The sequence below is a fragment of the Artemia sp. Qi Xiang Cuo genome, chromosome 5 (genome assembly GCF_049724085.1).
Source record: "Artemia sp. Qi Xiang Cuo chromosome 5, ASM4972408v1, whole genome shotgun sequence".
NCBI classification, from domain to species: domain Eukaryota; kingdom Metazoa; phylum Arthropoda; class Branchiopoda; order Anostraca; family Artemiidae; genus Artemia; species Artemia sp. Qi Xiang Cuo.
Genome location: NC_142798.1, coordinates 44,875,143 through 44,890,489, shown reverse-complemented (window position 1 = coordinate 44,890,489; position 15,347 = coordinate 44,875,143). Strand labels below are relative to the sequence as shown.

Sequence of the window (15,347 nt, the reverse complement as noted above, 5' to 3'; positions counted from 1 at the left end):
TGGAACAGAACATCTTCTAAAATCATCTTTTAAAATGTCTCTAACTGTTTCGCCAAAATAATTCCCTAAAATGCCTAAAACGGTTTTGCCATTTCAACTTGTAAAATGGGTTTAGGATGGTCATTAAGAAAATAACTTGTTCTGAAAAGATATAATAAAACCTTAAAAAAAGTATTAAAAATATGGAGGGGACTCTTTGGGGGCCCGGGGAGGGCCTTTGGGGGTCTGGGGGGCCGGATGGGAGCCCGGGGAACCTTTGGGGACCGGGGGGTTCCTTCGGGATTGGGGTATGGGGAGCGGAGCCCTTTGAGTCGGGGTAGGGCGATCGGGGCCCTTTGGGGTTGGGGTAGAGGACCTCACGCCACTGTTCAAATAGAACTTATTTACTATAACGACCACACTCAAAACCTCTTCTAAAACCTTTTCTAAAATCATCTTTTAAAATGTCTCTAACTGTTTCGCCGAAATAATTCCCTAAAATGTCTAAAACAGTTTCACCCAAATAATCCCTAAACGTAATCTCAGCGTGTTCGTTTTGTTTTTGGCATCTCTGTGCTTTCACATTTCAAATTTCTAGGAAACCCTTTCCTACGTTAATCTCTTCATCTCATAAATGTTCCTAGCTGCACTATTAAGGTTTCGTTAGAATATCAATTTATCTCTCCGACTTAAAGCTCAGTGAAGTCGTATTTAAAAATAGAATTTCTATCTCTTTAGACTCCCATATAATTCCAAGATAACAAGTGATTTCATTTCTAATTTCTGACACTAAAGATCAATGAAGCCCTATTTAAAAATAGAATATTAATTTTTCTCTCTGACCTAAAGAACATTTATCCCTCAGACCTAAGATTAAAGAAGCCATAATGTTTCTTAATTCCCCTTTCGTGAATCAATAATCCCCCGCCGATTATGTAAATCAATTTCTCAGGTTAGGTTAGCCTAAAGATCAAAGAAACCATAATGTTTCTTAATTCCCCTTTCGTGAATCAATAATTCCCCCGCAGATTATGTAAATCAATTTCTCAGGTTAGGTTAGCCTAAAGATCAAAGAAGCCATGTTTGTTTCTTAATTCCCCTTTCGTGAATCAATAATTCCCCCGCAGATTATGTAAATCAATTTCTCAGGTTAGGTTAGCCAAACAACAAAGAAGCCATGTTTGTTTCTTAATTCCCCTTTCGTGAATCAATAATCCCCCTCGATTATGTAAATCACCCCATTGTCATTACACCTGGACAAACAACAACAAATAAATCGATCTTGAAACATCCATCAAAGTGAGAAAAATCCTGTTTTTCTATTCTCACTGACAAAAACCATAAAACAGACATAAATTGCTGTTGACATCCAAAAATGTGAGAAAGTTCCTGTTTTTTCATTCTCACTGACAAAAACCATAAAACATCCATCAAAGTGAGAAAATTCATGTTTTTTCAAATGAGAAAATTCCTGTTTTTTCATTCTCACTGACAAAACCATAAACCACGTGGTAATGTTCGGAGTCGGACCCCCCTTTCTACTCTCGTCAGCTTTAGTCTTTTGTCCTTTTTTCGGAATTAAATAAAACGGCACAAAAGTTTTATGTAGTCTTGAACCCAATCATATAGCAAGCACTATGGTACATGGGCCCATTGCTTAGATCAGCTTAAGAATGGCATGGAAACCGCAAACCGAAGGGGAAGGGTGGGAATTCTAGAATATAGAATTGAAATAAAGCTGTTCGAGACTCATATTCTAAGGCACCATTCCTTGCTTGATAGGAAATGGTGAATTGACCGAAAATAATTAAAATATCTAGTTCATGTAGGTCAATTCTCACAACTGTTTTAGGTAAGATGAGGATAATAAATACAAAACTGGCTTTCAGGAAGGAATATCAGTATATATTAAATTTTCAATTTAAATTTCATTAGTTCTTTTGAAAAATCTTGGGTATTATTATGATTTTTGTTGTTGATGTTGACAAAAAACAAAACATAGATTCCCAAAGAAGCTTTAGGGCAAACTGAAATGTAAACTGACCAATCAAAGATACAAGCGGAAAAAATACCTCAGACCCATCATAAATTTCATAATCATGAGCCTTGCATTTCAAAATGACTCTGGATGAATCCCGCTATTTGGATTCGCCAGAAATCCCTGCAACCTCAAAGCACGGTAATTAGACTTTTCAAGAAAGGAGATGTGAGAGAATATGACAACTGGAGGGGCATCAGTCTCCTATCAAGCCTATTCCAGGTAAACTCTTTTCATAGATTGTTCTCTGGCTCATCCAGAAAGCCCTCATAAGGAACTTGTGGGACAAACAGCACGCACTCCAGCCGTATCGTTTTTGCAATTAATATCATCAACACATAACGAATGGTAATTGAAAATTGCTGCTCAATCATATGAGGCACTTATGTCATTTTGTGATGTCAAGAAAAAATGTGCCTGGAATTCGTGGACTTCGAAAAATCTTTCGACAACATTAATCGTGACACACTGGGATATCCTATGGTATTATAGGGTCCCTAAAAAAAACACAGTCACTAGTTGTTGTAATGTATGAGGATACTTTTTTCAGACCCAAGTAAAGGATAATGTGTATTTTGGTATCGTGTTTGGCGTAAAACAGGGCTGAATTCTTCTCCCACTCCTCTTTGTTCTCGTGATCGACAACCTGTTTTGTTATTGTACAGGACTGAGTATTTAAATTGAAGAATCTTAAATTCTAGCCGAAATGGATTTTGCTGACGACATTGCCTTGATAGAGAAGAAGAAAGCCAAATTCCAGAACCTGTTCAGCATTATCTCTGAAAATGTTAGCTGACTTGGCACTAAGATTTAATTTGGATATAAATGGAAAATAATAATATAAAGGATATATCAATAGTGGATATAAAGTATAGAGATTAAGCTGATTATCTGGTCATAGAGTCCATGTGTCTTGACAGCAAAGTGAAAGTTCAGGATCAAGCAAGCTGAAGTGCAGCTGAACATAATTAGGCAAGCCAGTGGAGCTATTCATCGATTAAAGCTAGTAGCCTATGTCAGTAAAAAATTGCTCTACAAAGTTGAAAATGACGCTACTTTATGGAAATAAAATATGCGACAAGAAATTTGGATTTTACCTTCGAAAACAATTGCCTTCAGGGGATCCTGAACATCAACTGGAATCGCAAGCCAGACTGTTCACTTTATCTCAAGTCAACCTATGTTCATGAGTCTTTCGAAAAGGAAGTTGGTGATAACTTGGGCACGATTATGGAGAATGCTAAGATCCCGAGATATATGTTGGAATGGCAACTGGAATGGTAGTTGTATGCGTATATGTAGTCAAATGTAGCTGTATTTGATTCTATTTTTGTTCATATTTGGTTTAATGGAGTTCCTTACTTTTCTTGAAAGACTTATTTTGTGGAAAAAGTCTTTTTCATACGAAAAAGACTTTTTTACATAGTCATTTTCAAAGAAAAAGACAGAGCCTCTTCTAAAGTTAAACAGCCATCCATTCCATAAAAACCTTAAATACCCCCTGAATATACCTTACAACCGTTGCCCCTAATATCTGGGGGTTGTTTACACCCCAAAAGCCTTAATATATGATATTTAGACTATTTTGAATAGAATGGCTATCTCAAAATTTTTATAATATGCATTTCGGGACAATACGACGTGTGTGTGTGTGGGGGGGGGGTAGCTGCCCTCCGATCACTTTGGCTCTTAAAAAGAGCACTAGAGCGTCTGATTACCGATCCAATGAGCCCCTTCTGAAGTTTATATGACCTTGCTTTCTATAAAAACCTTATATGCCCCCAGGGCATAACTTACAACCCTTGCCCTGAGGATGGTTTGTTATCCTCAAAGACATAATTTCTAGACCTTTGAAATAAGTTAAACAAAATAGCTATCTGAAAATTTTTATTGGAAGTGTGCGGGGAAATGATGGGCTTGGGGGAGGGGGGCATTTGCCCTCTGATCACTTTCAACTAATACAAAAGGAACTAGTCATCTCAATTTCCAATAGAGTAAGTAAAAAAGCTTCTACGACAAAACTTTCTATAAAAACCTTATTTTCCCCAAGGGCATACTTTACGATCCTTGTCCTAAGTGCTATGCGGGTGTAGTGTTTGATCAACAAGTTTGCAATTTCTCAGGAGTCTATTGGAAGAAAAGTTTTGTGTTCATTGTATCGAGAGAATTAAAACTGGATTACACTATAAATTGTTAAAAAAGAAAATTAGTGAAGCAGTATCTAGATGTCGACGTTTAGCCTCAATTTTTACTTTTCTCTCGATATTCATATACGAGTTCTGTAATTACGAAATGGAGTCTAACACTAGGAAAACATAGTCCAAAGGCCTTATTCATAAGTTGCCAGTCATTTGAAAGGAAACATGTTTAAGGGTTTTACTTTGGTTTGGCTTTCAAAAACCAATGGTTTTTGAAAATTATAAGATTCCAAGGAAGCTTTTGGTTGTAGGATCTATAACTCTCTTGAAGGTGAATCGGTAGTTGATATATTTTTCCCATTCCAGGTCACCGATATTTCATCTGTTCTTTTACGGGATAGTAGACCTATTGCATATAAAAACAAGCACGAGCTTATAGTAAATACTATTTATTGGAAATAAAGATGAACAAAAAGGAACAGAAAACTGAAGTCGAACAAGACTCTAAATTCAATTAAAATTCCAGGTCATTCGAGAAATTTAAGGATAAACCATTAACCTGCTCTGTCATAAGTTGCAAGGCTACCAAAACATAGCATGACATTACCTTTGTTTATCTAATTGGATCCCTTCTGCAGCTGCCACCCTGACTTTGGTAGTCTACTATTGTCTTTTCAGTTCTGAAAATGTTGTACCTCTTTTTGGCAGGGGCTGACTTATGTCTCGAAAGAAATCTACCAAAGTCAATAGAGCTATCTATTGAGCCTCCATAATGTAGTGGTCTGACCTTTGATTCTCCTTCCAATAGTTTTGAGTGGAACAATTCTCAGATGGTTTGACGGAACTTTAACAATACTTCTTGTTTGGAATTTACGGATATATAATTCATTGGCAGTGAAAGATTAACAATTACAAGCTTATGCTGCATATTCATGATATTATTAGAGGCACCCAGACCACACCTAACCATGCGCTTTATGCTTTTATGACCTGACCTGACAAAGTACTGACCAAAAGATGGACAAACAAATTTTCAAAGTAGAATTATTCACATTTCTTCATAATGGTTTATGTAGAAAGCTGTAACGGTAACCGAATTGTAGCCCTCAAAGACCAGGATCCCTTCTAGCGGTAAATGTTTTCTAACTTTTCTAGAAATGTGTTCAAACATACGTAAATTTTAACTTGAACAAAGACAACTTTGCACTTCAAATATATAAAAAGTAACCCTTATGTTCAAAATAAAAACATTTATTCTGCGCTTTTTTTATCAAACAGATCTCTGTCTTCAGCTCGTTTATTTTGCTCTGTTTTGCCACCAAATTGATGTAAAACGTTTACTTTTGAGAAATTTCATTTGAGAGCCCTACGTCTTAAACTGATAGGGAGGGAGGGGGTTCCAGTTCTACTGAGGAATGTTTTGTTGCTTTCTCTATTGGACCGCCTAACAAATGGACATTACGCAAAACAAATGGACATTACGAACTAGAAAAATACGAAACGTAAAAGCAAAAGCTTATTTTTTCTCACGAACAGAGTAAAAATCAAACTTGTGAATTCGATTTGAAAAATTCCAAAAATGATCTTAATTTTAGACTCGGAAAATGTCCCAGTGTCTCGGAAAATAAGAAAGAGTAAAAAAGCACTAAAAGTACCACATTAGCCACGCTGCTTCTGTATACATCAAAGGCATTTGTGGTAGAAGACATTATTGTTCTTGGCTTCTGAGGAATTTCGGTGGCCAGTTTAGGCCACTTGATGATGAATAATGGCGTTATTTTGGTGCCTATACGCAGCAAAGAAGACTTGGGCCCTTATTTGAAGGATTAGCAAATAATAGTGAAACAATTTAAATGTTATTAAATCTTTGGAAAATAATTTACAAGGATAACAAAAATGTGACATGCAGGAATGAGAAAACAATTTTCAATGAACGTATTGGTTTTATTTTCATTAAGGCTAGAAATTCAATAGTAGCAACCTAATTCCAAGAGAGAGCCACTCACCAATATCTATGATTAGAAAAAACCCAAACTCTCTTTCGGTACCTGGGAGTGACAGACCGGAGACAATTCTTTTATTTGCCAAGCAAGCGAACACAATTAGTTACCCCGAGAAGCTTAGCCCCATATCGTTTAATTTTAATTGATTTCTTATGTGCAGGAGCTCTTTCGGACCTGAGAAATGGGAGGGAATGGATGTTATCTGAGCGTACCTGAGGGAAACTTTCATGAATTCTGCGAGGGAAAAGCGTATAGACAGTAAACAAAAATACACGCATATAACACAGATCAATAGGAAAAATCAGTTATTTTCGGACCACTGTTAGTCTCAGACCACATTGCCAGAGACCTAAAGAAAAATAATATATGCACTTAATATAGACCAATTTAAACTATTAGGTCGCAAATATATCAAGGTAAAGATCCCGCCCCGAAAATTAATAACTCCGGTGTCTACCGAATCCCTTGCCCTTGCAGTCTGTGGTTCGTCGGAAGGACTGAACAATGCGTTACGGATAGAATAACTCAGCACTGAGTTTGAATTGATAATGTCCTCAAAAAGGAAAAAAACCTGAAAATTGTCATTCAGTCTTCGACGGTGCTGATTGTTTATTCATCCCTTAAATAACTCCTGTATCATTCACACATTCGCAAAATGATACGCGGTCCCCCCCTTTCAGTTGCGATAGAGATTGCGCACAAGAAGCACTGATAAAAATTAGACGTCTGACGTAGCTTGTCCTGGTAAATAATTGCGCTCACTAAATTGAAGTTATCAAATATTTTGTAATAGGTTGCATCAAGACATGGCTAATTGTAGACAGAGAAAAGCCAAGACAGATAGTCCAAGTAATTGAGAGGCAAATGTTTAAATTACTGAGGCACAGGTAAATAGCAGGAGTATGCATGGTCTCTCTTATTCGACATATACTTGTTTGTTAGTTTTTGGAAAGGCTTGCCTGCCTAGAGTCTCAGGTATGCTGCCTAAGAGTTCAAAAATTGACATTAGACCGTTAGATTGAACAAGGCACGCCCACCTATGGTCTTAAGAAGGTTGACCAAGAATTTATAATTGACATAGGACCATAAATTTGCTTGAAATAACAGACAAATAATCGTTTGAAGCCATCTTTATCCTTCAAATAGTACCTATACGTTGTCTAAGCTTAGCCCAACATTCTGAAATAAATTTGAATTTTTCACAAAATTTAAAAATTGTTGGGTCACTTGGCGAACAAAAAAGAACACTCACCTGTCAGTCATTCACTTGTACCGAACAAGAGTTTTAGTTTCAGCTAATCGAAGATATTTGTGAGTGGCTCGCTCTGGAAATTAGTCTTTATGGCATTTAAGTTTTCAGTTCTACTAATTTTGGTCTTTATTTGCTTGTCACTTCTGTTGGCTTTCCGCATTGTTTGGTTTTATCTGAGTTACCTTGTCCACGTTACTCACCATTTTCTTCTAGTTTCTCTGATAGTGCAGAAAAAGGGAAGCAGTTGTCTCCCGAAATATTCGCTTTTGTCGTCCAGTATTTAGGTTAACCTAAAAAAAAAAAGTCTCGACCTCTATTTGTTCAAAGTCTTTTGTGGTGGCAGGCCAATTTGGTTTACGACATTAGTTTAGATATACAAAATGTAAAAGAGGGTCAAAGTCAAAGCTTGTCATTTAACATTGAAAACCTTTGCAAAGGGGAAACCCGCTGCAGTTGGCCTTTTAGTCAGGTTCACACATGTGATTTTAGCTTATGATGAACAAGGTATGACGTTGTTTCTTAAGTAAACTTAGTACACAATTATGGATAAGGCTGGTCTAGAAAGTGAAGCATAGCACTGATATGAAGGAAATGCACAGGCCTAATCTTGTTCTAGGCCACGAAAGATTCTAAGCAATAGATAAATTTGCTTTAGGTGTAGCTTGATACATTTGGTACTAGACATTTCAAGGCCGTTTTTTTTTTCTTTTTTCAAACTTGTGAAATAAGAAGCCAGGGTTTCCATCAGAACTTTTAAACCTTATAACCCAACAGTACTTGTTTTAGTTCCGTTTAAACATTAGTGAGTATTTCAAATTACAGTAGGGAACGCAAACTTTCCGTAATGATCACCTTACGGCCTTTTCAGAAAAAGTGCATAGAAAGTCAAGTGATCGGCATTCCGTTTACTTTATAAGATCTTTCGTCAAGATAAGAATTCTTTCGTACGGTTTTTCCACAACACATCTTCTTCGGGTCTTTAGGCCATATATAAATGTTATCGTGACATCCCACTACATAAGTTACTTTTCTGCTCATAGGTGAATCCCCGGAGGCCATGCAGCAAGGATCTCAGAATAGAATCAGCACAGCCACGTTTTACGTTCTGGCACCAGTTTTTCTTCTTTTGACATTCCATAATGACGGACTTCATTAGAAAGAATAAGAAAATGAAGTGAGTTGCTCAACATCTAGAAATCAAGATGTAGCTTGTTCCTTAACAGACTTATGAAAGCAGAGCGTTGATGTGAAGTGTAATGTTTTTGTACAGAATTTGATTATGTGCTTTCTGATATACCTGTCATTACATTTAAGTTGTATGTTTAAGCATTGCTATATAGTGCGTTCTATCTCATCTTTAAAAGATTCCGTAGTTAAAACGAAATGAAAATATGATAATGCGTGAACTTCAATTAATACAGTGAACTGAAAAAACAATTTATACAAATACTAATAAAAGTCAAAATATTTGGTCTTTACATCTGGAAGACTGTATCAATGGGTAAAATTCAAATTGCACAAAAACATACAAAAAAAAATACCACTAAAAGATGAGAAAAAGACAAACACAGAAAAAAAGAGCAAAAAACGAAATGAACTGAGATATGATAAACTAACGACAACTATAGTTTACTGTACGGGAATTCTTCCCGTTTTTTTCTTCTTTTTTTTGTGCATTATTTGTGGGTTTTTCTAATCTTTTACGTTATTTTTACGTAGCATGTTCCTCTCTTTTTCCCGTTTATAAATACTTCCGGACATGAAAGCTAAATATTTGGGCTTATATTAGTATTTGTATATATATATATATATATACATATATATATATATATATATATATATATATATATATATATATATATATATATATATATATATATATATATATATATATATATATATATATATATATATATATATATATATATATATATATATATATATATTTTTATATATATATATATATATATATATATATATATATATATATATATATATATATATATATATATATACATTTAATTCAGTGTCTTAGCTAAAAGCTTTACTCATTATTACATTTATATTTCATTTTAATTACAAATGGAAAAGCAGCGTGTTCAAAGAGAGTATTGATTCTTGATTTATATTATACTAGTAGATTTATAGACAAAAAAGAAGAGAGTGTTGCCACCCGAAAGATTTACAAAAATTAATGGAAATATTTCTTGAAAACAGTGTTTGAAAGATACTTTTTGGCAGTCTTTGCCCCAATCCCCCTAGGTAAAATTCTGGCTCCTGAAATTTCTGCTGTATCCACGCCAAAGTGACAAAAATCACTTTAGAAGAAAAAAGAAAATAGTTACGATAATAAACCCATGTTAATAACTTTTGTCGATTATTAACTTATTTATAGTAAATTCTTAGATGTTATAAGTGTTCTTAAATAACAAAAACCGAGGAAAGAGATTTTGTATAATAATTACCCGGGCCTAGTGCGAAGGCGTGGACATTTTAGTTCTCTCCCTGTGGGCTCTTATACAACAAAAGACTCAGAAGTGCGATTATTTAACTTGATATTTCATCAGTTTTGATGTTTTGTTTAGTATTTTGGCAAACCACAAACGGTGCTAAAAACTATACCCCTTCTTTTTTATACTGCCCTTTTAATGTTCTTATTAAGATTTGTAAAAACTTTTAGGTCAGCATATTTGATAGAAAACATGATTTCTGGGTATGTCCATGTACCAGAACTAGGCCAACTGTCATATTACTTAACTATAGCTTCATAAACTAGGCAGACACGCTACCAAGGGATGCATAGGTAGATTAGAACTTCATCACTGCTAGATATATATACACAGGTTTTTATTATTGGAAGTAACTACTTCAGTCTATAGTTGATGTCATGGGCGTAGGCAGCATATTGTCTAGGGGGGGCAGTCGATAGTGTGATCGAGGGCCTTTTATCAACTACTTTTCCAATCATCTGCTTTTTCAGCCACATCTAATGTAAATTTGAAGGTCTAGGGGGGGGGGGGTCCCCCTGCCCCCCACCCTACGCCCATGGTTGATATTTAAGCTAACCTTTTAAAAGGCAAATTCCCACTTAGGCAAACGATATTTATCGCCGCTTGTCCTTTTCACCCGGAGAAAATTATTGTTAGTCTCAAAATACATGGTCTTAAGCGACCATAGAAAAAAAAAATTGAATTGGTTTCCAGAATTCTTAGACTTGTTATTCTTCACACATAAATTACAGCGGTTGTAAATACGTGGAGAAGAAATTTGACATGAAAACTTCTTAATGGTAGTTCATTTACATAAGTACTAACTCCAATCTAAGACAATCTTCCACATTTTTACTAATTTAAATTAAAAAGCATTAACTGCAATCATTTCTAATTTCTTATTAGTTTAGGAAAATATTGAATACGATCGCAAACAAGTATTAATAGTAGTAAGGCTTTGCGTTGTAACTGAATATGAATTTTGGTCTCCTATTCCAAACGATATTTAAATATTAGCATTTGGCTTAGAACTATTTGAGAGAAATTGTACTTGTAAATATAAGCAAAAAGACTTTCCCAGGCTGCATATAAACTATCAAGCCAGAGAAACGAACATGTCCAGAAATATAAAATTCACGAAGGGCAGCAAATTTTTTTTTGTGTGGAGAAATAAAACTGCAAAATTTAGTAAATTATATTGTAAGTATTTGATGCGGAGACTATTCATTGCATGACCAACATTAAAAGGCCGTAAAAATAACAATTTTTGTGTGTAGGTATATGTAATTTCTATAATATACACTTTCTTTAATACACTTTCTTTCCTTAGAACTGAATCATTCTTTAATATTAAAAGTCAGCCCAGTTGAAGAGCTGGAAAATAAATAATTTATATACTCTCTTGGAAGTGGATGTCTTTCCCTTCTGCAGTACAAACAGTTTCTCAAGTAATGAACAAGACACACATATGTCTAACGTTCACGTTATGGATATTCAGCCATTTTACGAAGAAAATAAATTCTAAAAATGATACAAATTCCTTTAGTGGGCCTGTATCTATAGCTCATATTTCAACAGGTGTGTTTTACTTCGTTCGACATCGGAGGACCAAAAATGTTTCAATTTTTCTTTCTCAAAGGCTATCATTAATGAAAACTCACCGCGGCACCTAGCCTCCTTAGGGCAACACTAGTAGAGAAGGAAGTACTATTTTGCCAAGGCCCCCGTACCAAACAGGTTTTTCTGTTAGGTAAACAGGTCATTACACTCTTTGCCAAGAGATTAAACCAGTATTGTCTATAACTTAATTTACGTTGGTTAAACTTCCGATGGTTAAGAAAGCGTAACAGGTAATTAAAGTATGAGAAATGGGATGCTATAATTATAATGATTTTAAGTTGAAACATTGTGACGTAAAAATAACTCAGTTATTTGATTGAGTGTATAGGAATTCCAATGTTATTTGCTTTATTGTATTTTTTTTTAAAATAAGTAGTTTTTATATCTTTTAAAAGAGTTTTAAGGGGTTTGAGAGACTCAGTTGCCTAATTCCGTGTGATGTTAAACTTCCTATTGTTAATAATTCGTAACAGTTAATTAAAGTATTAGAAATTGGATGCTATAATTAGAATGATTTTAAGTTGAAACATTGTGACGTAAAAATAACTCAATTATTTGCTTGAGTGTATAGGAATTCCCATGTTATTTGCTTGCTTGTATTTTGTGTTAAAATAAGTAGTTTTTATATCTTTTAAAAGAGCTTTAAGGGGTTTGAGAGACTAAGTTGCCTAATTCAGTGAGATTTTACTTTACTTGATGGTCATTAAAAACTAAATTTTTTTGTTATATAATTTTTTTTTTTATATTTTAATAGAGCTTTACTGGGTTTGAGAGACTCAGTTGCCTAATTCCGTGTGATTTTTCTTTACTTGATGGTCATTAAAAACGAAATTTTTGTGTTAAATAAGTAGTGTTTGTATCTTTTAAAAGAGCTTTAAGGGGTTAGAGATACTCTGTTGCATAAGTCCGTGTGGTTTTGCTTTAATTGTTTATCATTAAAAACTAATTTTTTGTGTTAAATTAGTAGTTTTTGTATATTTTAAAAGAGATTTAAAGGGTTTGAGAGACTCAGTTGCCTAATTCCGTGTGATTTTACTTTACTTGATGATCATTAAAAAACAAATTTATTTTTTAAATAAGTTGTTTTTGTATCTTTTATAAGTGCTTTACGGGGTTTGAGAGACTCAGTTGCCTAATTCCGTGTGATTTTTCTTTACTTGATGGTCATTAAAAACGAAATTTTTGTGTTAAATAAGTAGTTTTTGTATCTTTTAAAAGAGCTTTACGGGGATTGAGAAACTCAGTTGCCTGATTCCGTGTGATTTTTCTTTACTTGGTGGTCATTTGTTGTATCTTTTAAAAGAGCTTTACAGGGTTTGAGAGACTCAGTTGCCTAATTCCGTGTGATTTTTCTTTACTTGATGGTCATTAAAAACGAATTTTTTGTTTTAAATAAGTAGTTTTTGTATCTTTTAAAAGAGCTTTAAGGGATTTGAGAGACTCAGTTGCCTGATTCCGTGTGGTTTTTCTTTACTTGATCGTCATTAAAAAAGAAATTTCTGTGTTAAATAAGTAGTTTTTGTATCTTTTAAAAGAGCTTTAAGGGGTTTGAGAGACTCATTGGCCTAAGTCAATGTGTTTTTCGTTTACTTGGTGTTAATTAAATACTATTATATTTGGTAATATTATGTGTTTTTGTATATTTTTAAAGAGCATTAATGGGTTTTAGAGAGTCATTTGAAGGATTAAGGGTTGTTTTACTTTACTTTGTGGTAATTTAAAAAAAAATTTGTGTGTTAAATCAGTAGTTTTTGTATCTTTTAAAAGATCTTTACGGGGATTGAGAGACTCAGTTGCCTAATTCCGTGTGGTTTTTTATTTACTTGATGGTCATTAAAAACGAAATTTTTGTGTTAAATAAGTATTTTTTTTATCTTTTAAAAGAGCTTTACCGGGTTTGAGAGACTCAGTTGCCTAATTCCGTGTGGTTTTCCTTTACTTGGTGGTCATTAAAAACGAAATTTTTGTGTTAAATAAGTTGTTTTTGTATCTTTTAAAAGAGCTTTACGGGGATTGAGAGACTCAGTTTCCGGATTCCGTGTGGTTTTTCTTTACTTGATGGTCATTAAAAACGGAATTTTTTTGTTAAATAAGTAGTTTTTGTATCTTTTAAAAGAGCTTTACGGGGATTGAGAGACTCAGTTACCGGATTCCGTGTGGTTTTCCTTTACTTGGTGGTCATTAAAAACTAAATTTTTGTGTTAAATAAGTAGTTTTTGTATCTTTTAAAAGAGCTTTACGGGTATTGAGAGACTCAGTTGCCGGATTCCGTGTGGTTTTTCTTTACTTGATGGTCATTAAAGAAAAAATTTTTTTTTTAAATAATTAGTTTTTTTATATTTTAAAAGATCTTTAAGGGGTTTGAGAGACTCAGTTGACTGATTCCGTGTGGTTTTTATTTACTTGATGGTCATTAAAAACGAAATTTTTGTGTTAAATAAGTAGTTTTTGTATCTTTTAAAATAGCTTTAAGGGTTTTGAGACTCATTTGCATGATTAAGTGTTTTTGTTCATTTACTTTTTGGTAATTAAAAAATAAATTTTTTTTTTTAAATAATTATTTTTTTTATATTTTAAAATATCTTTAAAGGTATTGATAGACTCAGTTTTAACTTGTCAAAGTTACATTTTTAATTATTTTGCAAAGTTCATTTTGAATTTCTTTCGTTGAAATGCAAGAGTTGGAATATTTCAGTAGTTTTTGGTTGTGGTTTACCTTGTCACAGTTACATTTTCTTGATTTTTACCAGTTCATTTTGAATTTCTTTCGTTGAAATGCAAGAGTTGGAATATTTCAGTAGTGTTTGGTTGTGGTTTACCTTGTTACAATTACATTTTCTTGATTTTTCAAAGTTCATTTTGAATTTCTTTTGTTGAAATGCAAGAGTTTGAATATTTCAGTAGTGTTTGGTTGTGGTTTACCTTGTCACAGTTACATTTTCTTGATTTTTAAAAGTTCATTTTGAATTTCTTTCGCTGAAATGCAAGAGTTGGAATAGTTCAATTGTGTTTGATTGTGGTTTACCTTGTCACAGTTACATTTTCTTGATTTTTCAAAATTCATTTTGAATTTCTTTCGTTGAAATGCAAGAGTTGGAATATTTCAGTAGTGTTTGGTTGTGGTTTACCTTGTCACAGTTACATTTTCTTGATTTTTCAAAGTTCATTTTGAATTTCTTTCGTTGAAATGCAAGAGTTGGAATATTTCAGTAGTGTTTGGTTGTGGTTTACCTTGTCACAGTTACATTTTCTTGATTTTTCAAAGTTCATTTTGAATTTCTTTCGCTGAAATGCAAGAGTTGGAATATTTCAGTAGTGTTTGGTTGTGGTTTACCTTGTCACAGTTACATTTTCTTGATTTTTCAAAGTTCATTTTTAATTTCTTTCTCTGAAATTCAATAGATCGAATATTTCAGTATTGTTTGGTAGTGTTTTAAATTGTCAATGTAAAATTTTATATATTTATAAAAGTTCATTTTGATTTTATTTCATTGAAATGCAAGAGTTGTAATATTTCAGTAGTGTTTGGTTGTGGTTTACCTTGTCACAGTTACATTTTCTTGATTTTTCAAAGTTCATTTTGAATTTCTTTAGTTGAAATGCAAGAGTTGGAATATTTCAGTAGTGTTTGGTTGTGGTTTACCTTGTCACAGTTACATTTTCTTGATTTTTTCAAAGTTCATTTTGAATTTCTTTCTTTGTAATGCAAGAGTTGGAATATTTCAGTAGTGTTTGTTTGTGGTTTCCGTTGTCAATGTTATATTTTCTTGATTTTTAAAAGTTCATTTTGAATTTCTTTTGTTGAAATTCAAGAGTTGGAATATTTCA

General features: G+C 33.5%; 1 protein-coding gene across 1 annotated transcript in view; it reads left to right on the top strand.

The window, feature by feature from the left end:
- LOC148952176 (lachesin-like) overlaps positions 1 to 9,175 on the top strand; it is a 160,469-nt gene extending 151,294 nt beyond the window's left edge. The window contains exon 6 of the mRNA XM_089088866.1: positions 8,451 to 9,175. Within this exon, the coding sequence (XP_088944992.1) occupies positions 8,451 to 8,566 (116 nt within the window). The 3' untranslated portion in view covers positions 8,567 to 9,175. The remainder of the gene's footprint in view (positions 1 to 8,450) is intronic.
- The last annotated feature ends 6,172 nt before the right edge of the window (positions 9,176 to 15,347 follow it).